Source organism: Arachis ipaensis, chromosome B8 (assembly GCF_059453495.1).
Source record: "Arachis ipaensis isolate K30076 ecotype BB chromosome B8, ASM5945349v1, whole genome shotgun sequence".
Lineage (NCBI taxonomy): Eukaryota > Viridiplantae > Streptophyta > Magnoliopsida > Fabales > Fabaceae > Arachis > Arachis ipaensis.
In genome coordinates, this window is record NC_142443.1 from 132089311 (window position 1) to 132106845 (window position 17535).

A 17535-nucleotide genomic window follows, 5' to 3' on the forward strand; every position below is an offset into this window, starting at 1 on the left:
TTTGATTTAGCGGCGGTTTTAAACCGCCACTATTTCAGTTATTGGACTTAAAAAAAATTGCAGCGGTCACAAAACCGCCACAAAATTATGGATGATTTTTTAAAAAAAATTGCAGCGGTTCAAAACCGCCGCAATTTCATATATTTGCTTAAAAAAATTGATTAATTACAATAATTTATACCATTTTTTTTACTATAACCTATTTTCTTTACATCATATTTATTAAATTTGAGATATTAATATAAAAAACACTAAATAAACAATATTAAACTCAAAGATAAATTCAAAATGTTAACTAAAAAATACTTATTTGTAAAATCCAAAAACATGATACTCGAGCACTACTTGTGCACATATTAGCATATATATATATACAGGGAAAAATGAGGTATAAATAAACACTGTTGGAAATTCAAGCAGCATATATAAGTTGGGGAAAGATATAGAAAGGAACCTGCTCCCAATCTACACCAGCATTATTTAAAACTAGAATGCAGATGCTTTACAGTGGTGGAAGTTTTGATTTATGTAGTGACATTAAGTTGTTAGATAAGTTGAGAGCCTTCAAAGCAGGTAACTGACCATAAATTTTGCTAACATCCTGCATAAATATAAATAAAAAAGATACTGAATAATAATTGTTGTCAATCAATATATTTCGCTATACAAAATAAGTAGAAAGAAATTTATATATGATCAATTACTAAATGGAATAGTATCAAACTGTTAATCACTTGTGCTATTTTAAATACTAAATAGGAAAGAGTTGGGAGAAATGAAGAAAATAATGTCTACACCAATAACATATTTCATTTACCTTAGGTAATGGAGCAGGCTTCTCATTAAAACCTTCAATCCAGGGTCTTGTACAGAAAATTCAGGTGACAAACTGAGGAACAAGACTAGAATTCATCACAACAGGAATATTTTGACTGCCCACCAACCAACCTGTAAGTTAATAGCCCAGTTGTGGAGGACAAAAAACAAGACCAACTTACTCTTCTATAACTCTGGCAGGTTCATCTAGTTCAGGTTTGGTTAGGTGCTTTGCATATTTGGATGCTATTTGCTGACGACTACTGTGATCAGGTAAGCCAAAAGGGATCATAGTATCAAACCGGCTAACATGAAAAGAAATAGCAGTTAGAATAAGATTTGATCGGCCATGCAAACAATAGCAAGCTGCAGAGGAACTTGTATTGAAGCTCACCTGATTAATGCAGGATCAAGGTCTTCCTTTCTATTGGTAGCAGCAATCACGACCACTTTCTTATCCTGCTCAAAGCCATCTATCTGCAAAATTGATTCCTTACAACGGTCAAATTCTATTAAAATTTAAACTTTCAGCAAGTTCGACATATGGTTTCAATTAGTTGTTGAACAGATTGCTTAACAAGGGTCTATTCACAGTTATTACTTATCAGGCCATTTACTATCTAATGAAAATTAAGTCAACAGCTTACTTGGAACCACTGCAGATATAATCTCATCACAAACTAAATCCTATAATCAAAACAATAATAAACCTTTTTTCTCTTTGGCCTATTTATTTACATAGATCAATCAAGACTATTTGCTTAAAGGCTGAATACTTGTTAAAGCTCAATGTTAGGACCATATTAGTTACAATTCATTCATGTGAAATTAGTATAAATAGAAGAAATAGGGTAGCGATAAGTGTCTCTAGTCAGTTGGGATCTTTTGGGAGAGATTGGGGATCTACAATTCCCTTATAAGAGTATTTGTAAATTGCAATTCGTCTAGGATTCTTCTTGGCATATTGTCAAGAATTTCTCAAAATATACACGGTTATATATTCTTCTCTTTCTTATTTGTAACAGGGCTAACACACTACCACACAATTTCAAAAGACATAAAGCAGCAGGACATGAGAATAACCTGTCATAACAACACTGACAATATTCTCCTTGTAGCTTCATGCATTTCATTATCCCGAGGAGCAGCAAAAGAATCAATCTGTATCCCAAAAAAGAAGACAAAGTCACAATCAATATGCAAGGTACATAAAAAGAAAACCATTGAGAGAATGAGAGGCACATAGCAACTCCTCAGAAAAATGTCTAGCTTCATTACCTCATCCAGAAATATAATAGCACCATTAGGAAGTTCATTAGGAAGTTCATTTGCAAGTGAAGATATTTTCAAATAAGCTGCAGCTGAATAATTGACCAAGCATTAGGATATTCCGAAACCATTGCAACAATAAAGCTATATGGAAAAGGCTGGAAGTAATAGATTAAAAAAATAGCATACTGCTTGATTGGCAATAACACGAGCACAAGAAGTTTTCCCTGTACCTGAAACCATATAAATGGGCCATAGAGACATCATAACTTGAAGAATGAAAACTAAATACTGTGCCAACATACTAGGAATAATCTTTTTATTGAATTGAGATTCCGATGTCATAGAATAATAACTTGATAGGTGCAATTTTGTTATAAAAAGAGCAAAGGAGCTCTTAATCTGTAGGATCCCATACTAGAAACAATAGTAGTTTGACGGTCATTGGAATATTCAGTAGAAAAAATGCAACTATGTAGCTTCATGTATTATTAATGTACAAACTACACAAAAGGAGCTATGTAAACAGAAAAATGTTCACTACTTTTATTGACTATTTTCACAAAAAAGCAAAAGCCTTTTTTTTATAATAATAATAATAATAATAATAATAATAATAATAATAATAATAATAATAATAATAATAATATCCACTCCCCACTACTTTTATTGATTATTTTCACACACTAATAATAGAATAGAGCAGATTTTTCAGTGCAGATTTTTTAAGAATAGAACAGACTAAGATTACAAAATAGAAGTTTAACCAACAGTAACAAACAGAGTTTGAGATCACATTGACTCCAAATACTCGTCATAATGAACTTCCCAAGAGGAAAACAACATTTATCAATTAGAAAGAACAAAGACTTGTAAAGAAGGTTCAATTGGGACCATACATCAGATGCAAAGGCTAATTATTACTTAATATTCTCATATCCATCATAAAAATAACTAAGTAATGAAATCTACCTTTGTTTTAATGAAATCAAATATCTCAACATAGGTAAACGCCATCAAATTAGAGGAAGCAAGTAATGAAATCTACCTTTGTTTTAATGAGTATAATATCTCAACACCCTCATGGTGGAGAACAAGTTTATCAAGTGCCAGTACAACATATCCAAGGAAATAACAAATCAATAAAATGTACAATACCCATGTCATTGTTAGTCAGGCAGCAAAATTAAACTTGAAAAGCAAACAAGACATACCATCGATGAAGCAAAGCAATTACTGGGTACAAAAAAATTAGCAAAACCAATTTCAAAGTGCATAGAAAGAAAGTTAGGAGAATATTGGAACAAAATAGAAGCAGTTACCGGTGAATCTGTCCCAGTTTCGGCGACGGTTGTAACTGGTGGCGGCGTGTTTGACGGCGACCTCCTCTCCCCTTTCGGCTCCTCCCAGCGGCGGCGCTATCAATGGCAGCAGCAAAAAACCCTAATGGTGACTGGAACAGGGTGCGACGGCGACGGCCTTGACCCCAATCGACGGCAGCCGCAGCGGCAGAGCAGGACGGTGCGAGAACGGACCTCCTCCTTCTCCCCTGGGTTCATCATCTTCTGCTTCTCCTTCACTCTTCGTCGTTCTTCTCCTTCGTGAGCGCGCGCTCTCCCACTCTTCGCGAACACACCTCTCTCTCTTCGGCTTTAGTGGCGACGACGGCAAGCTCAGTGGTGGCGGCGGTGGCAAGACGCGACGGTGCAGAGCTGCGATGAGGACGACGACGGCGCTGGCTTCGCGGTGAGCTGATGCGGTCTCTCTCTCTCTTCGCAGTTCTTTCTATTGCAGATCTGGCTTTTTGACGGCACAGCAACACAACGGCGGCGGCGAACTCAGCAGCGACGGCCTGCTCACTCATCCCTTTCCTCTCCTTCTCCGTTTCTCCCTCTCCTCTTAACATTTCTTTCTTTCTTTTTTTATTTGTTGAAGCTGCTGAGTGCTGAGCGTTGTGTTTTTGGGAAAGGGGAATTAAAATATCGCAAAAAAGAAAAATTAGGTTAGCAGCGTTTTTTTTTAAAATTTGTGGCAAAACCAAATCATCTAGCTGCTCTTCCCGCATTCGTAACTGAAACTGCTGGAAAATCATCAGATGGCGACCATTGTCAAAATAGCTGCTAATTGTCCGTCACTATCTTCCGTTTTTGTGGTAGTGAGACATAGAGAATAAGACATGAAGGACAGAGACACATAATTTAGTGTTCTTGTATTCTGTTTGATGATAAAGTAGAACAAATTTTAAAAATCTAATTTATTCTTATTTTTTTATTCAAAAAATTTGAAAAAATATAATAATAAAAAATATAATTATAAAAAATTAACAAGAATAATAAAAAAAAATATAAAAAATAAGTTGTGTCTCTTTTTAGTGTCTTTGTGTCCTTTCTGTCAGGATAAACACAAAATACAATAATTCAGTATCTTTGGACATAATGTCTCTGTTCATGACTCATTTATCAAACACAATTTTGTGTCTCTATATCTCTGTCTTAGTGTCCCGTCCCTATAAACAAACACAACCATACCTACGTTGAGTTCTGACCCCAAAATTCATTTAGCACTTCCTCCGTTTCTTCTCTTATTTCTTCTATTTTTATTCATATTTTCTCCTCCAGACTACAATTTAGATATTGAAACGGTTGGGTTTGAAAAGATTAAGAAAGAGAGTTAAGAGCGAGTAAGTGAGTTAGTTAGGCGATTAGTAGGGAATTAAGCATAAACGGAGAGAATAAGTTTGAAAGAAAGGTGTTTGAATGTTTGATCATTTGGGTACATTTGCTCTAACTCGTTTTCTAATTAGTGTACACATTGCCATTAGTCCTTCAGCAATAACACAATATTACTTCCAGAGTTCCAGTTCTTAAAACCAATTCTGACAAATAAGGCTATTATAAGCAGTTTTCAATTTTTTTTTCCCTATGATATGCTTTATTCCCTTCCAAAACCAAATAAAAAAAAAATTGTTTGAAGGTATCCCGAGTTAATAAGCTAAATTCATAGTTTTATATTTGGGAGTTATTTTCATCACAGTGTTGTTATGAAATTGAATATGAATAGACATGGATGTTTGAATGCATGCACACACTTGAAATATGTACGAACCAAAGCAACGCCACCTATTTGACTATTTCATCTCCCTCCTTATAAGTTATATCAATCACACTACACTGTGGTCTCTTGATTCATTTCAATGTTATTCTTCTTAATGGCTCTTTGCAGGGGGGAGAGCCTGATCTGAGGAGGTTGACAATGCAGTTGATGCAAACCAGTTATCTATGGCTATTGAAGCAAATGCAAATTGACTATAGAGAGAACAGACAAGGAGTCTTTCCTTTCTTTCTCAAATTCTTTATTTGGCAAATTATTTGGTGCCTTTATATTGGACATGGAATTTATCGAATTTTCCTTTTAAGGTAAGTATGAAATATTTAAAATTATTTATTTTTATATTTTTAAATTAAATATTAATTTTTAATTTTTTTATAAATTAACTAATTAAGTAACTATATGTAAGGACAGTAGGAATTACCTTTTTCTTTTTTTTTTTTAACCTTTTTCTTTTTCTATCATAAAAATTAAAGGGTTGCTGAGTTCGGGTGCAATGAGGGTGGCACCATGGAGATTGCATGCAGATTAGGTGTTAATTTCTAGGTATCTTCTTCATCTAAGTTGCCTTCTTTGAAAAACTTTATGTGTAGACTTAAACCGTAGCTACTTTATTTTGTTAATTTTATTTAAAAAAAAATACTATTTACACATTAAAATTAATTATTAAAATTAATCATTATATATTTATATATAAATACATGTAGGGACAGAACTAAACTAATTATTTAAGGAAGCCATAAGCCTGTAAGTCAAGTGGCTAAATAAATTCTTATAATTAAAATTATACTTAACAAAAAATGTAAATTACAATTTATAATTTATGAAATATAAGTTATATTTCAATGTTAAGTTTAGAAAATTAAACTATGATTAAGATGATAACTAAATATTATTGGATTAATATTAAATTATTTGTGTAATTTTTTTTTGGTTTTTCACGTATTTTCTAATCCGACAGGTCAAGAACTAATCCATCGCGGATTTGAGCTCCATTTAAGTATGCACAAGGCATGATTGTTTGTGTAATTAATTTTGTTTAGTGTGCAGAAAACAAAATGAATTGAAACTAGCCCAAGAAGCAATGAATGAAGCTATATGAAATCTGGCCCACACATATTCATAGCCCAAGGTTCATTTGCTTCCACCTAAAATAATTCTCACCTGAAACAAAAACAGCCTTAGCAAAATAAAAAAAAATTGGCCCAAAGTAACGGCGAAGAAATCAAACTCTATACAAGCACCATTCTGAACAAATAAAGAAAGTGAAGTCAGTGGTGCTCTACTGCTTATCAACGGTCAAGAAACAAACTTGGGGCCAAAGTAAAAATGCACGGCTCAAATTCAAAAAGCTACATAAAAAATGTTGAAAGAGAAAGGCAGAGAGCTAGACTTGGAGAAAAAGCCTAAGTTATTTCAAAAATCCTTTGGAAGTGTTTCTGTTTTGTGTCATGATCCTGAGTGGATTCCCTTACAAGTTGGGTTAGCACTTTGCGGTTAAAAGTTAGGGTGAGTCCTAGTCAAGTTCAAGTTGGGTTAGAATTTAGACTTGTCCCAGATAGGATTGGGTAGATCCTAGGAAGAATTGATGATTGTAATTTGGATTGAAAGATAGCGAAATTCTGTCACTATTGTGATGGAGACTAGATGTAGGCTACATTGCACTGGGGAGCTGAACCAGGATACATCTGTGTATCATTCTCTACTCTCTTCTCTATTTCTGGTTATGCAGTAAAGGAGACAAAAATAAAGTATCTCCTTATTTCTCTTTTCTGTAACTTCTCACTATAACACTTCTTGCAAGTAACTCTGTTCTGACTCCTAACGCGTCAGAAGACAAAACTAAAGTCTCTCATGTATCATCTCAACAGAACGCAAGGTTACAAGTAATCACAAAAAGGAGGTCAAGATTCAACCCCCCATTCTCTTAGCCACTAATTACCATCAATTGGTATAAGAGCTTGGCTCAAAGAGATCAAACTTCACAGCTTGGAGCAAAGATATCTTAATGGCGAACAACGTTGGTTCCAACACAATGGCTTACACACTAACAAAAGGCCAGTCCAACAACAGACCTCCATTCTTCAATGGGAAAAACTACAACTGCTGGAAAGAAAGAATGAAGATTTTTGTTCAATCGGTGGATTACAATCTATGGAAGATAATCATGAATGATCATCAAATCCCTACCAAAGCTGGTGTTGATGGTGTTGTCACTCCCAAAATCGAAGCAGAATGGAATGAAGATGACAAGAAGAAGGTGAAACTCAATGCCAAAGCTATCAACATGCTGAACTATGCAATCAGTTTTGAGGAATATCGAAAGATTTCAAGATATAAAATAGCAAAAAAAATATGGAATAAGCTCCAAGTCACACATGAAGGCACCACACAAGTGAAAGAAATCAGAATTGACATGCTGAGCAAAGAGTATGAGATGTTCTCTATGAAGGAAGGAGAATCAAATGATGACATGTTTGAGAGATTCTCTATCATCATTAATACTCACTCCGAACAAGTGCTAGTGAGAAAATTCTTGAGAAGTCTGACTAAAGAGTGGGAAACAAATGCTACTGTTATCTCTGAAAGAAGTAACCTGAGACAAATAACCTATGATGAGCTGAGAGAAAAGTTACTAACATATGAAATCACTCACATAAAAAATGATACAAAAAAGAAAGCAGTAGCTCTTAAATTGGATGATGAATCCAATGATTGTTTATCAGATGACGAGCTTGTGTTTTTTGCTAAGAAACTTAGAAGGATGATGAAACTAAGAGGAAGAAGTAGAAGAAGCAGCTCAAAGGAACCAAAGAAGGACCTAAGCAAGGTCATTTAGCACAACTGCAAAGAAGCTTGACACTACAAATATGATTGTTCCAAGTTGAAGAAAGAAGACAAATCTCGAAAAGACAAGAAGAAGGGGCTTATGACCTCTTGAAAAAATCTGGAAAATGACTCTGAAGAAGATGAAGATTCAGACAACCATTCTCAAGAATGCCTTATGGCTGACCACAGTCAGAATGATAAGGTAATCTTTATTGAACCCTCTAATGAAGATCTTACAAGAACTGCAGAAAGAACCGAGATATCTACCCATCTCGACAACTCCTCGGAGACCTTGGATGACATTCTCAAGACAATTGAACGAGGCATATAGAAGAGATATACCTACATTAGAAAACAAAAATGATCACTACAAGTCAAAGGCCTTTTTCAGATAAAAGAGCCAAAAAATAGAAAGAAGACATCCTTGGAAAAAGAAAAATGACATTATTTTCAGAAGCCAAACAATATCATTTAGAGGCATCACAACACAAAGGAGACAACAACGGTGTATAAACCAAAAAAGCGCGAAAGAACCAATTTCCATGAAAATATGAAAGCTAAAAGTTATGGAGAAAGCAAGTCCCAAAACACGGAAACAGCAAGGACAACAAACAAGATTTTACATTTATGCAAACAAGATTTTTCAATTCTAAAGAATCAAATGCACAAAGTAATACATAGTGCAAAGAACTAACCTTTTTCTTCAAAGGGAGCAAGAGAGGATGAAAAATAGCAAAATAACGGATGATCCTCTTCAAAAGAAAATATCAAGGTAATACTTGTTCTTCAGAAGAGGAATGAAACTTTAAGATGAAAATCTTGAGAAAGAGAGAAGGGAGTAAGCGTCAAAAGAAGAGGAAACGAAAAAGAAGAAAGAAGAAGAGATGAGAGGGTTTTATAAGACCCAAGGGGCAAAAATGTAAAACCACCCCTCTCATTTAAAGACGTGCACGGTTATCAATATAACCGTACTTCACGTGTCAAAATTGGAAGTCAACAGATGCGATAGTTGACATTTCGAAATCACATCAGGTTTCCGACTTGAAAGTGAAGACCTAAAAAACCTGACGTGATAGCCCTACCTATCAGCACCTGTCCAATTTTCTCACATGCTTGAATCCGACCTAACCAAAAGGTCGAACTCAAACAAGGGTACTGTTCATACCCTGACTCAATATAAAGGTCAGGCCCAAAATAAATAAAGCCCAAACAAACGGACATCTACCTGACCTATCTCTACCCGACCTCCATAAGGTCGGGCACCGAGATAAGAGCCCGATTCTACTTAAGTAATTAACCATTAAGATATCTCCTATTCATCTAGAAGGAGAATCTTAACAACTTTTCAAGATAAAGAAAATGGTCACTCACCAATAAAAGTGGAATTACTCCAATGATGGTTACTAATACTATTATAAATACACTGACAATCATTTGGGTATATTCAGATCTAATCTACTATAAAACTGTTGGTATCCTTGCTAACATAAGCATCGGAGTGTCTTGCAGGTACCACCCCCATCTCCTCACAAACAATTTGGATAGCGGCTACCTGACATAAGGACAAGTCGGACACTGTCTCTCAAAGAGTCTAGACCTCACGTTCAAGTCTAAATATAAGACAGTTTCAAGTAAACATCGGAACACATAACATAATTATTTTGACATAAGCATATGAGTGGTGCCTTTAAGAAAATTATTGAACATCTAATCTTATTATATTATTACCATTTCTATTTTAAAATTTAAATTTAGTTTAATTAATAAATATATAAACAAATTTTATTGGATCACATTGTTTTTCTTCAAAATTAATCTCGTGTAAACCCTTTTTACTAAAATACTTTTTTTAGGCAAATTTTAATGTAACATAATTTATCATCACTATTTCTTCTTCGAAAACTTTTTTTTAGTGAAAGAAATATCTTAAATGTCTCTAAGATATATGGTTTTTCTATTTAAAAAAAAAAGATAAAAGGACCATTTTCTAATTTTATGTTTGAAAAAATGATCTTATTTAAATTCTTAAAAAAATGATAAGCAAATATTATTATTATTATTATTATTATTATTATTATTATTATTATTATTATTATTATTATTATTATTATTTTACATAATAATAATAGCTATAATAGTTTTTTTAACTAACAATATAAGACCTATAATCATCTTTAATAATTATATATATTTTTTTAGTCCCGCTAGGGAGACAATGAAATATGTATACAATGCCTACAATGGGCTCTTTATTAGGTCCAATTGAAATTAAAAGATAAAATTAACCCTAATCCTATTATGACTGTTTACTTTAACACACCACGAAATTTCTGCTATTTCCACTTTTTTTCCAAATCCCCAATCTCTTTTGTTTCGCCGTTTCTCCTCCCCCCACCAAAACCCTCCCAATTCGTTGCAGAGACCCGTGACGGTGATAGAACTCTGAACCCCTGCAACCTGCAACCTGCAACCGAGGAAGGTCATAGCTGAAAGCAAGCAACTTCTTCGTTGCCCTCAAGTACGGCGCCGTCGCTGAACATCCGGCCGTCACTACAACCGAGCCGCTGGGCGAGACACTACCAACCAGAACTGCCACCAGGGAGATGATCTCAACGCTGAACCGAGCATCTGCAGAGTACTCGGTGCGTTGGCCCCGTTGTCTCCGAGCAGCGGAGCAGCTGACCTTGAATAAATAGCCGCCTGCTAGTCAACGGTTCACCGGAAACACAACGAACATCATCACCGGAAGAATCCTAACCATCCAAGGTAAGTAGGTGAAGTTGTTCATTTTTCGATCGGTAATCGCTATTGCATGTTTGATTGTAGATAGATTTTGTTGATGAAATGCATGATTAACCATGGTGAAATAGCAGCAGGAGCCATTTTTGTAGTTAGTTTAGGTTGTTGTTATTGGTTTGTAATAAATTTAAAATAATTTTCATCTCAGGCCTGGACCGTTAGGATTTTTAAACCCGAACCACAGAGTTGCATTTAGGAAAAAAAATATTTGTGATGAATGATACAAATTGTTTCTATTGATTAGATGGTATTGCTTATGTCATTGGCTATATAAATGAATGTTAATGTGTGAAATTTTTATTAATTTCATATTAGAGTACAAGTAAATTCTTAACTTATTACTTTTAGAATTAGTGTGATAGTGTTAAAATTCAGTTTTTCAGAAAGTTATTCATGTTTACCGGCAATTCACTTGGGAAAATTGATCAAGCATTGATGAGAAGTGGAAAAAGTACAACTGTGAATGATATAGAAAATTATGTATTGGATCTTTTTGCAGGTTCACCAAAGTCTTTGCATTATTTTTCATCTTCAACATAGAAACTGGAAAGGGATAAGAGTGTTTGATGCAGATTTTTTTATTCATTTTTTATGTTGGCTTGGTTTTAGCAATTGGAAATGCCATTTACAAAATTTTAGTTTTCTTACACCATTGACATTAAATTAAAATTAATGTGGCTTGCCTTCTAACTCACTTTGCATGAACATTCATGTGTGATCTTATTACATGACGACTTTGTTATAATTTTTTCTAATGAGTTTTTATCAATTGTTGACCTTTTTTTTATAAAACAGGTTGAATGTTTAAGATCAATTAGTCCATAAAATAATTGAGTGATCGTGTTTAAATTTTTTATGTCACTATATATATTATGAGATCATTTTTTATTGTTAAATACTCCTGGAATTGATTTTGAGAGCATCTTGGATTGTTGCTGGAATTGATGGTAGAATGAGAGTCGAGTGTTAGAAATGAGGAAATTTTATTTTATTTCTTTTCCCTTAATTAATTAGTACTTGCATATATTGTTGTTGCATTGGTATTAGATGTATGTTTTTTTTTTTTTTGTATTTGCTACTAACTCGATGTACACATGATGAGATCAATTACATATCAGATAGTTAATTTTTCAGGCAATTGGATGGTCATTTTTCATAATGGAAATTGCTATTTTGATTTGATTGTAGTGACATCACCTTTTTAAAAGGTAATGCTAAAAGAGTCTCTATTTTCTACGTAAACTAGGGTATATATGGTGCTGAAAAGCAGGTTCTAGTCTTAGATATTCAGTCCTGACGTTTACTGAAATGGATGGTTATTTCAATTCATTTTGTGGTGGTTATTTTTTGCTGTAGCCATTGTTGTTTGGTGATAACATGTTGTTGTGCTGTGTGATTCTTATTTACCTTGCTCATTGTTGTGTTTATAATTGGTTGATTTGGTCTCTAAATCCAGTTAAATTCTTGCTGAAGATTTTCTTTCTCTACATGGGGCAGCTATTTTTTTTATTAGCAGCAGGAATGAATACAATTTTTATGTCTCCTGTTGTTTTAATTTTTCTTACTTGATTATAAACTGAAAAGAATATTCACTTGGATTGCAGAGAACCTATTGAGTGAGTATTTATTCATGGCGATCCAATCATACATTCTCCTACAGTCCAAGCTATAAATTAGATGGGTAAAATAGAAGTGAGATCACCATTCACGGCTCCGAGTACGAGAACGTTGAAATAACGTACAGAAGGATTGCCAAAAGGGAGAAAGTTCAAAGGAAGAAAACATTAGCATACTTAAGATAACGTACTTGATAAGATTTGAATATTTACCTTATTTACTAGTTAGAGTCTTGGGGATTTATTTATGACATATTGGGATGACATTTTTGTGGTGGATCCCTTTTTTTTAGAACTTATGTGAATCTGTTGGTGTAAAAGAATTCAAGCATGACACTGACGAGTGAGTCGAAAATGACCATCTATTTTTCTTATGAAAGTAACCATCTAGATATATGGTGAAACGAACATCCAGTATACTATTTCTTAGTACAAGGATACTTTAACGTTACTGTTTACATATTTTTAATTTATTTATTATAAAAATTTATGATTTAATTACTAATTATTTATTTTTTTATTTAATTTCAAGGACATGTTATCGCCTTATCCTTTGTGTTAACTTTAGTGTGTCTTCTACTTTATTTTTCGGTTAGAATTATAGTTTATATGTCTAAGAAGTTTAAGATTTTTTTATACAAAAAAATTGTAGATATTTTTTATTTTACATCAGTTATACTAAGTATAATGGTTGGAATTACAGTTTATATGTTTGAGAAATTTAAGATTTTTTCTAAAAACAAGATTTGTAGATATTTTTTATTTTATATCAGTTACACTAAGTATAGTAGGATATGGGGATATTGTCCCTAGTTCCTCATTAAGTAAAATAAAAACTATTTTTTTATTTTTTTTGTTGTCATTTTTTTATAATATTCTTAAAAATTTCATGAGACGCTTTCTTAAAAAATTAGAAAGATACCTAATTACAAAATTAGGAAGAAGCATATTAGATAGGTAGGTATTAAGTGAAAGAATATAAAATAAGAACACCACACCCTACTCAAAATCTTAAGGTAGTAAGTTGATGGATCTCTCATCTTATAAACTCCTCACTCTTCCTTACTTTCTTCAATGTGGGACTAATTTCATACACTACTCCTCACACTTGCAACAAAGTGTGAGTCATCTCCACATCAAGCATCAACTCCCCTCTAGCTCCTCCACCACATATGAGTATTCGTCCATCACACCGCCGCACCACACCGCGGGACACGCCGTCTTGACCACCTTTGCCGGGAAGACTTTCACCTTGAATACTCCTTAAACCACACCAATTAACCATGGGTTCTGATACCACTTGTTAGGCCTCCATCAGTTCTGATACCACTTGTTGGGCCACCGTGTGGAGCTCTCAACCACCAGGTATACTACTCCTCACACTTGCAACATCAATCTACACGGTCCGGACCACCTGGAAAAACTTTTGATACTTCACCTTGGATACTCCTTAAAATAGACCGATTAACCATTGGCTCTGATACCATTTGTTAGGCTACCATCGGTTCCGATACCACTTGTTGGGCCACCATCGGCCTCTGATACTATTTGTTGGGCTACCATCGGCTCTGATACCACTTGTTAGGTCACCATTGGTTCTGATACTACTTGTTAAACCACCATCAGCTTTGATACCACTTGTTGGGCCATCGTGGGGGAACTCTCGACTAACAGGGAGATTTGAAGAAGGAATCAAGTAAGAGAACATAAGATGAAAAGACACATTCAAAATCTTAAGGTAGTAAGTTAATGGGTCTCTCATCTTATAAACTCCTCACTTTAGGTCTCTCATCTTATAAACTCCTCACTCTTCCTTGCTTTCTTCAATGTGGGACTAATTTCATACACTACTCCTCACACTTTGCAACATCAAACAACAGTAGATTTGTTGATTATTCATTTAATGTACGGTGGGAAGATATATTTCAGCTATTTGGATTTTATTTAGCGTTGTTATATATAGTTTTGTAGCTTCATATCTGACTAGTTTGAGGAAGTATAGGGAGCCAATGGAGTATCTATACAATGTGTATAGTGGGGGTGTAGGGATATTCGATTCAGTAGGATATTAGATGTTTATTATCCCTGGTACTCGGATGGTTATTCTGGATAGTATAGGTGTATTGTGTTTGAGAAATTAGTAGTATTTTACTCTAGATGTTTATTTTTAACTCATATTGGGCCAAATAAATAGCCTATTGTACACATTGTACAAATACTCCATTGACTCCCTAGCGGGATTTATTCTTCTAGTTATTTTTCATTGAATTATATTTTGTAAATTGTACAATGACAATGAATAAAAGGTGTTTTCTCTCCCACACCTTTTTCTTTTTTCCTCATAATATATTTAATTAGTTTCAATCAAATTAAACATTTTTATTCTAATTATAGAAAAATGGTCAACTTATAAAATGGGATATTAATTATTACTAGTTGATGCCCCTGCATTTGCATGATTTTATACATGATATGGAAGATAAATAATTTTATATTTCAATTAGAATGAGCAGAGAGAGTTAGTTGAAATAGAACCTGAATTTTATTTCATGCATTTATAAATAATCAAAAGAGAAAAATACAACAAAATGCATACATAATAGAAAAACAATGAATCAAAATTTTTTAGTTCATCGAAGAGGATATTTATAGAAAAACGCTAGTAGAATTTCTAATTATATAAATCAAATTAATAACGACGAACAAAATTATGAAATATATATACTTCTACAAATACAAAATGTGTAAATTAAAACGTGACTGATATAGAAATTAATGGTTATCACGTAATAATAAACTAAAGCAAAATACATGTTCTCCAATAGAATCTAAAATTTATATAAGAAAAGTATAGGTGAACAATAATCCTAGTGAACAATATGAATAATAGGGTTATAAATGTAAATTACTCATAAATTTAATTAATGATGTAATTAATTTAATTATAATAATAACCATTTTTCAAAATTTAAAATATCAGATTTTTGAAATAGGAAACTGTAACACGTTTCATATCCTCACTTCCCAGCCCACCCACAACCCACGCTACCCCCCTTGCCAACGTCCGACACCACCGCCATCACTACCGACGACCACCATCGCCTACCCCCCTCTCTCTTCCCTCTCTTCTCTTTTTCTTCCCTCTTTCTCCATTTCTCCTCAATCCCCTGTACGTTACCCCTGGTCTTTGTGCAAAGTCCAACCCCGCGCGAGAAACCCCAGTGCAACCCAGCAGCGGCTGAGCTCTATGCTATGCCGCTGCAACACCGCCTCTGCTACCCCTCTCTTTCCATTCTTTCCCTTTCACCAACGCAGGTTCCATGCTTCCTCCTGCTCGTGTTATCTCGTTTATTTATTTTAACTAATTTTTAATTCTACTTTTAGTGTTTAGATTAGGTTTAGATTAATGGATTGATACTTTTTGGATTCTAAAATATTTGATGGCTAATTTTTCTGGATTGATTGCTGCTTAAATTGAGTTTAAAATTTCTGTTTACATATTGTGCACACCATATGCTCGATGAAAGCCTGAGTGAAACTTTTTATTTAATTCTTATATTTGGCCAGCATTTGTCTTAAATTTTGTTATCTTTAGGCATTATAATTCAAAATTGTGTAATGTTATGCTATTTTTAATGATTATTAGATTGAGTTTTGACATGGCACTTGATTATTAGTTTGTTTAAACACCAAATTGGTTTAAAATTTTAAATTTAGTATTTGATTAGTGTAATTTAAGAAATGCATATCATGTTTAGTTAAGTGAATTGAATGAAACTACCAATTCAGGTATGTTTTAAACATTCCACGTGGTTGCCATTAGATTATTTTAAATTCTCATCCTTATGCTTCCATGCCATGCATGCACAAACAAATTTGGTCACGACTCACTTTACAGATAGAAATATATGCTCTAAGTGGAGATGCTGTTCAATTTGGATGCTCACTAAATGTGTTTTTTTGTTTTTGCATTCTTTTTTTTTCACGCTATATAATATTGCTAGAAAATATATGTACAGTTGTGTATAAGATACAATATAGTACTCAAAGGACCCAAAATTTCAATTAGCAAGTCCATAATACATACAACATTGATTACTACTATAAGAAAAATAAATTAATTAATAAACAAATAAGGAGAAGAAGAAATAAGAGAGGATTGACAAGGAAGGAATTGAAGAAATGAAAATGGAGAATGGGAATGTATCATTCACATCCAAGAAGAAATAATGAGCTTTTTGACTTTTCAAAGCATAGAAATGGACTTGATTTTAGATTGCGTAGTGTGATTCAGATGTAGCATATCCATGCATGCTCTATTCAAATACTTAATATAAGCCTAACTAATTAGGTGAGATTTTTTATGAGTACACTTTTCATTGTTATTATTTCTTGTAAGTTACGTATAGTAATAAATTTTTAAGGAAAAGTCTAGGGGGCCAGCAATTTTTGTGTTTTGTGGCCAGCACTTAACCATCAAGAGAAAAGTGAGTGATCTCTCACCATTGGATGCAATCTCACACCATTAAAAAGACTATTGATGGCTAATTGATGGTTACAAAACACAAATTGCTGGCCCCCTAGCACTCCTCAATTTTTAATGATATTTTTGGAAAAAATATTAATAAAATCTTTTTAGTTGAAACTTGTTTAATAGTACGGTATCTAATTAGTTTGTGTATGTTTGATTGTAGGTCATAGAATGTACGGACATTACTGGAAGTGATGACATGGATCTTGTTGATGAGGTTTGGTCTCTAGTATATTGCTATTTTTTCGTGAACTGCATATTTGAATCGACCATTAATCCTCATGTTCATCGAATGATGTATGTTTTGAACTGATTCGCAGTTACCGAATCATAGTTGCCTTGTCGAAGACGAAATACCAAGAGTTGGGATGCGGTTTGAGCATTTGAAGCTAGCTTAGGATTTTATGCAACATATGCAAAGAAAATCGGTTTCGATTCAATAGCGTAGCTGATGGTTATTTGGTACCCAGATGGTTATTTTGTAATAGCCTTGGTGTGGTGTGTATAATTAGTTACAATTATTTTAAACTGGATATTCTATTTAATAGGATAGCAGATGTTTATTTC

At 33.6% G+C, this 17535-nt stretch overlaps 1 protein-coding gene and 1 long non-coding RNA gene across 4 annotated transcripts; one reads left to right on the forward strand and one right to left on the reverse strand.

The window, feature by feature from the left end:
* Positions 1-280: 280 nt before the first annotated feature.
* On the reverse strand, positions 281-4207 carry LOC107612021 (uncharacterized). 3 transcript variants are annotated; one of them, XR_015896613.1, is made up of 8 exons: positions 3408-4207; positions 2275-2318; positions 2095-2177; positions 1900-1977; positions 1211-1293; positions 999-1121; positions 818-889; positions 281-601 (listed from the first exon to the last, which is right to left on the reverse strand). It is a non-coding gene; the product is annotated as an uncharacterized LOC107612021 (long non-coding RNA). The 3 variants fall into 3 exon arrangements; XR_015896611.1 differs by lacking the exon at positions 3408-4207 and having other exon boundaries at positions 470-601; positions 2275-2455; XR_015896612.1 differs by lacking the exon at positions 3408-4207 and having other exon boundaries at positions 818-1121; positions 2275-2455.
* A 2994-nt stretch (positions 4208-7201) lies between these two features.
* LOC148549883 (uncharacterized) lies at positions 7202-8134 on the forward strand. Its single transcript, XM_088495829.1, is given in 1 exon segment — positions 7202-8134. A coding segment is annotated over 1 exon segment (933 nt).
* Positions 8135-17535: the final 9401 nt, after the last annotated feature.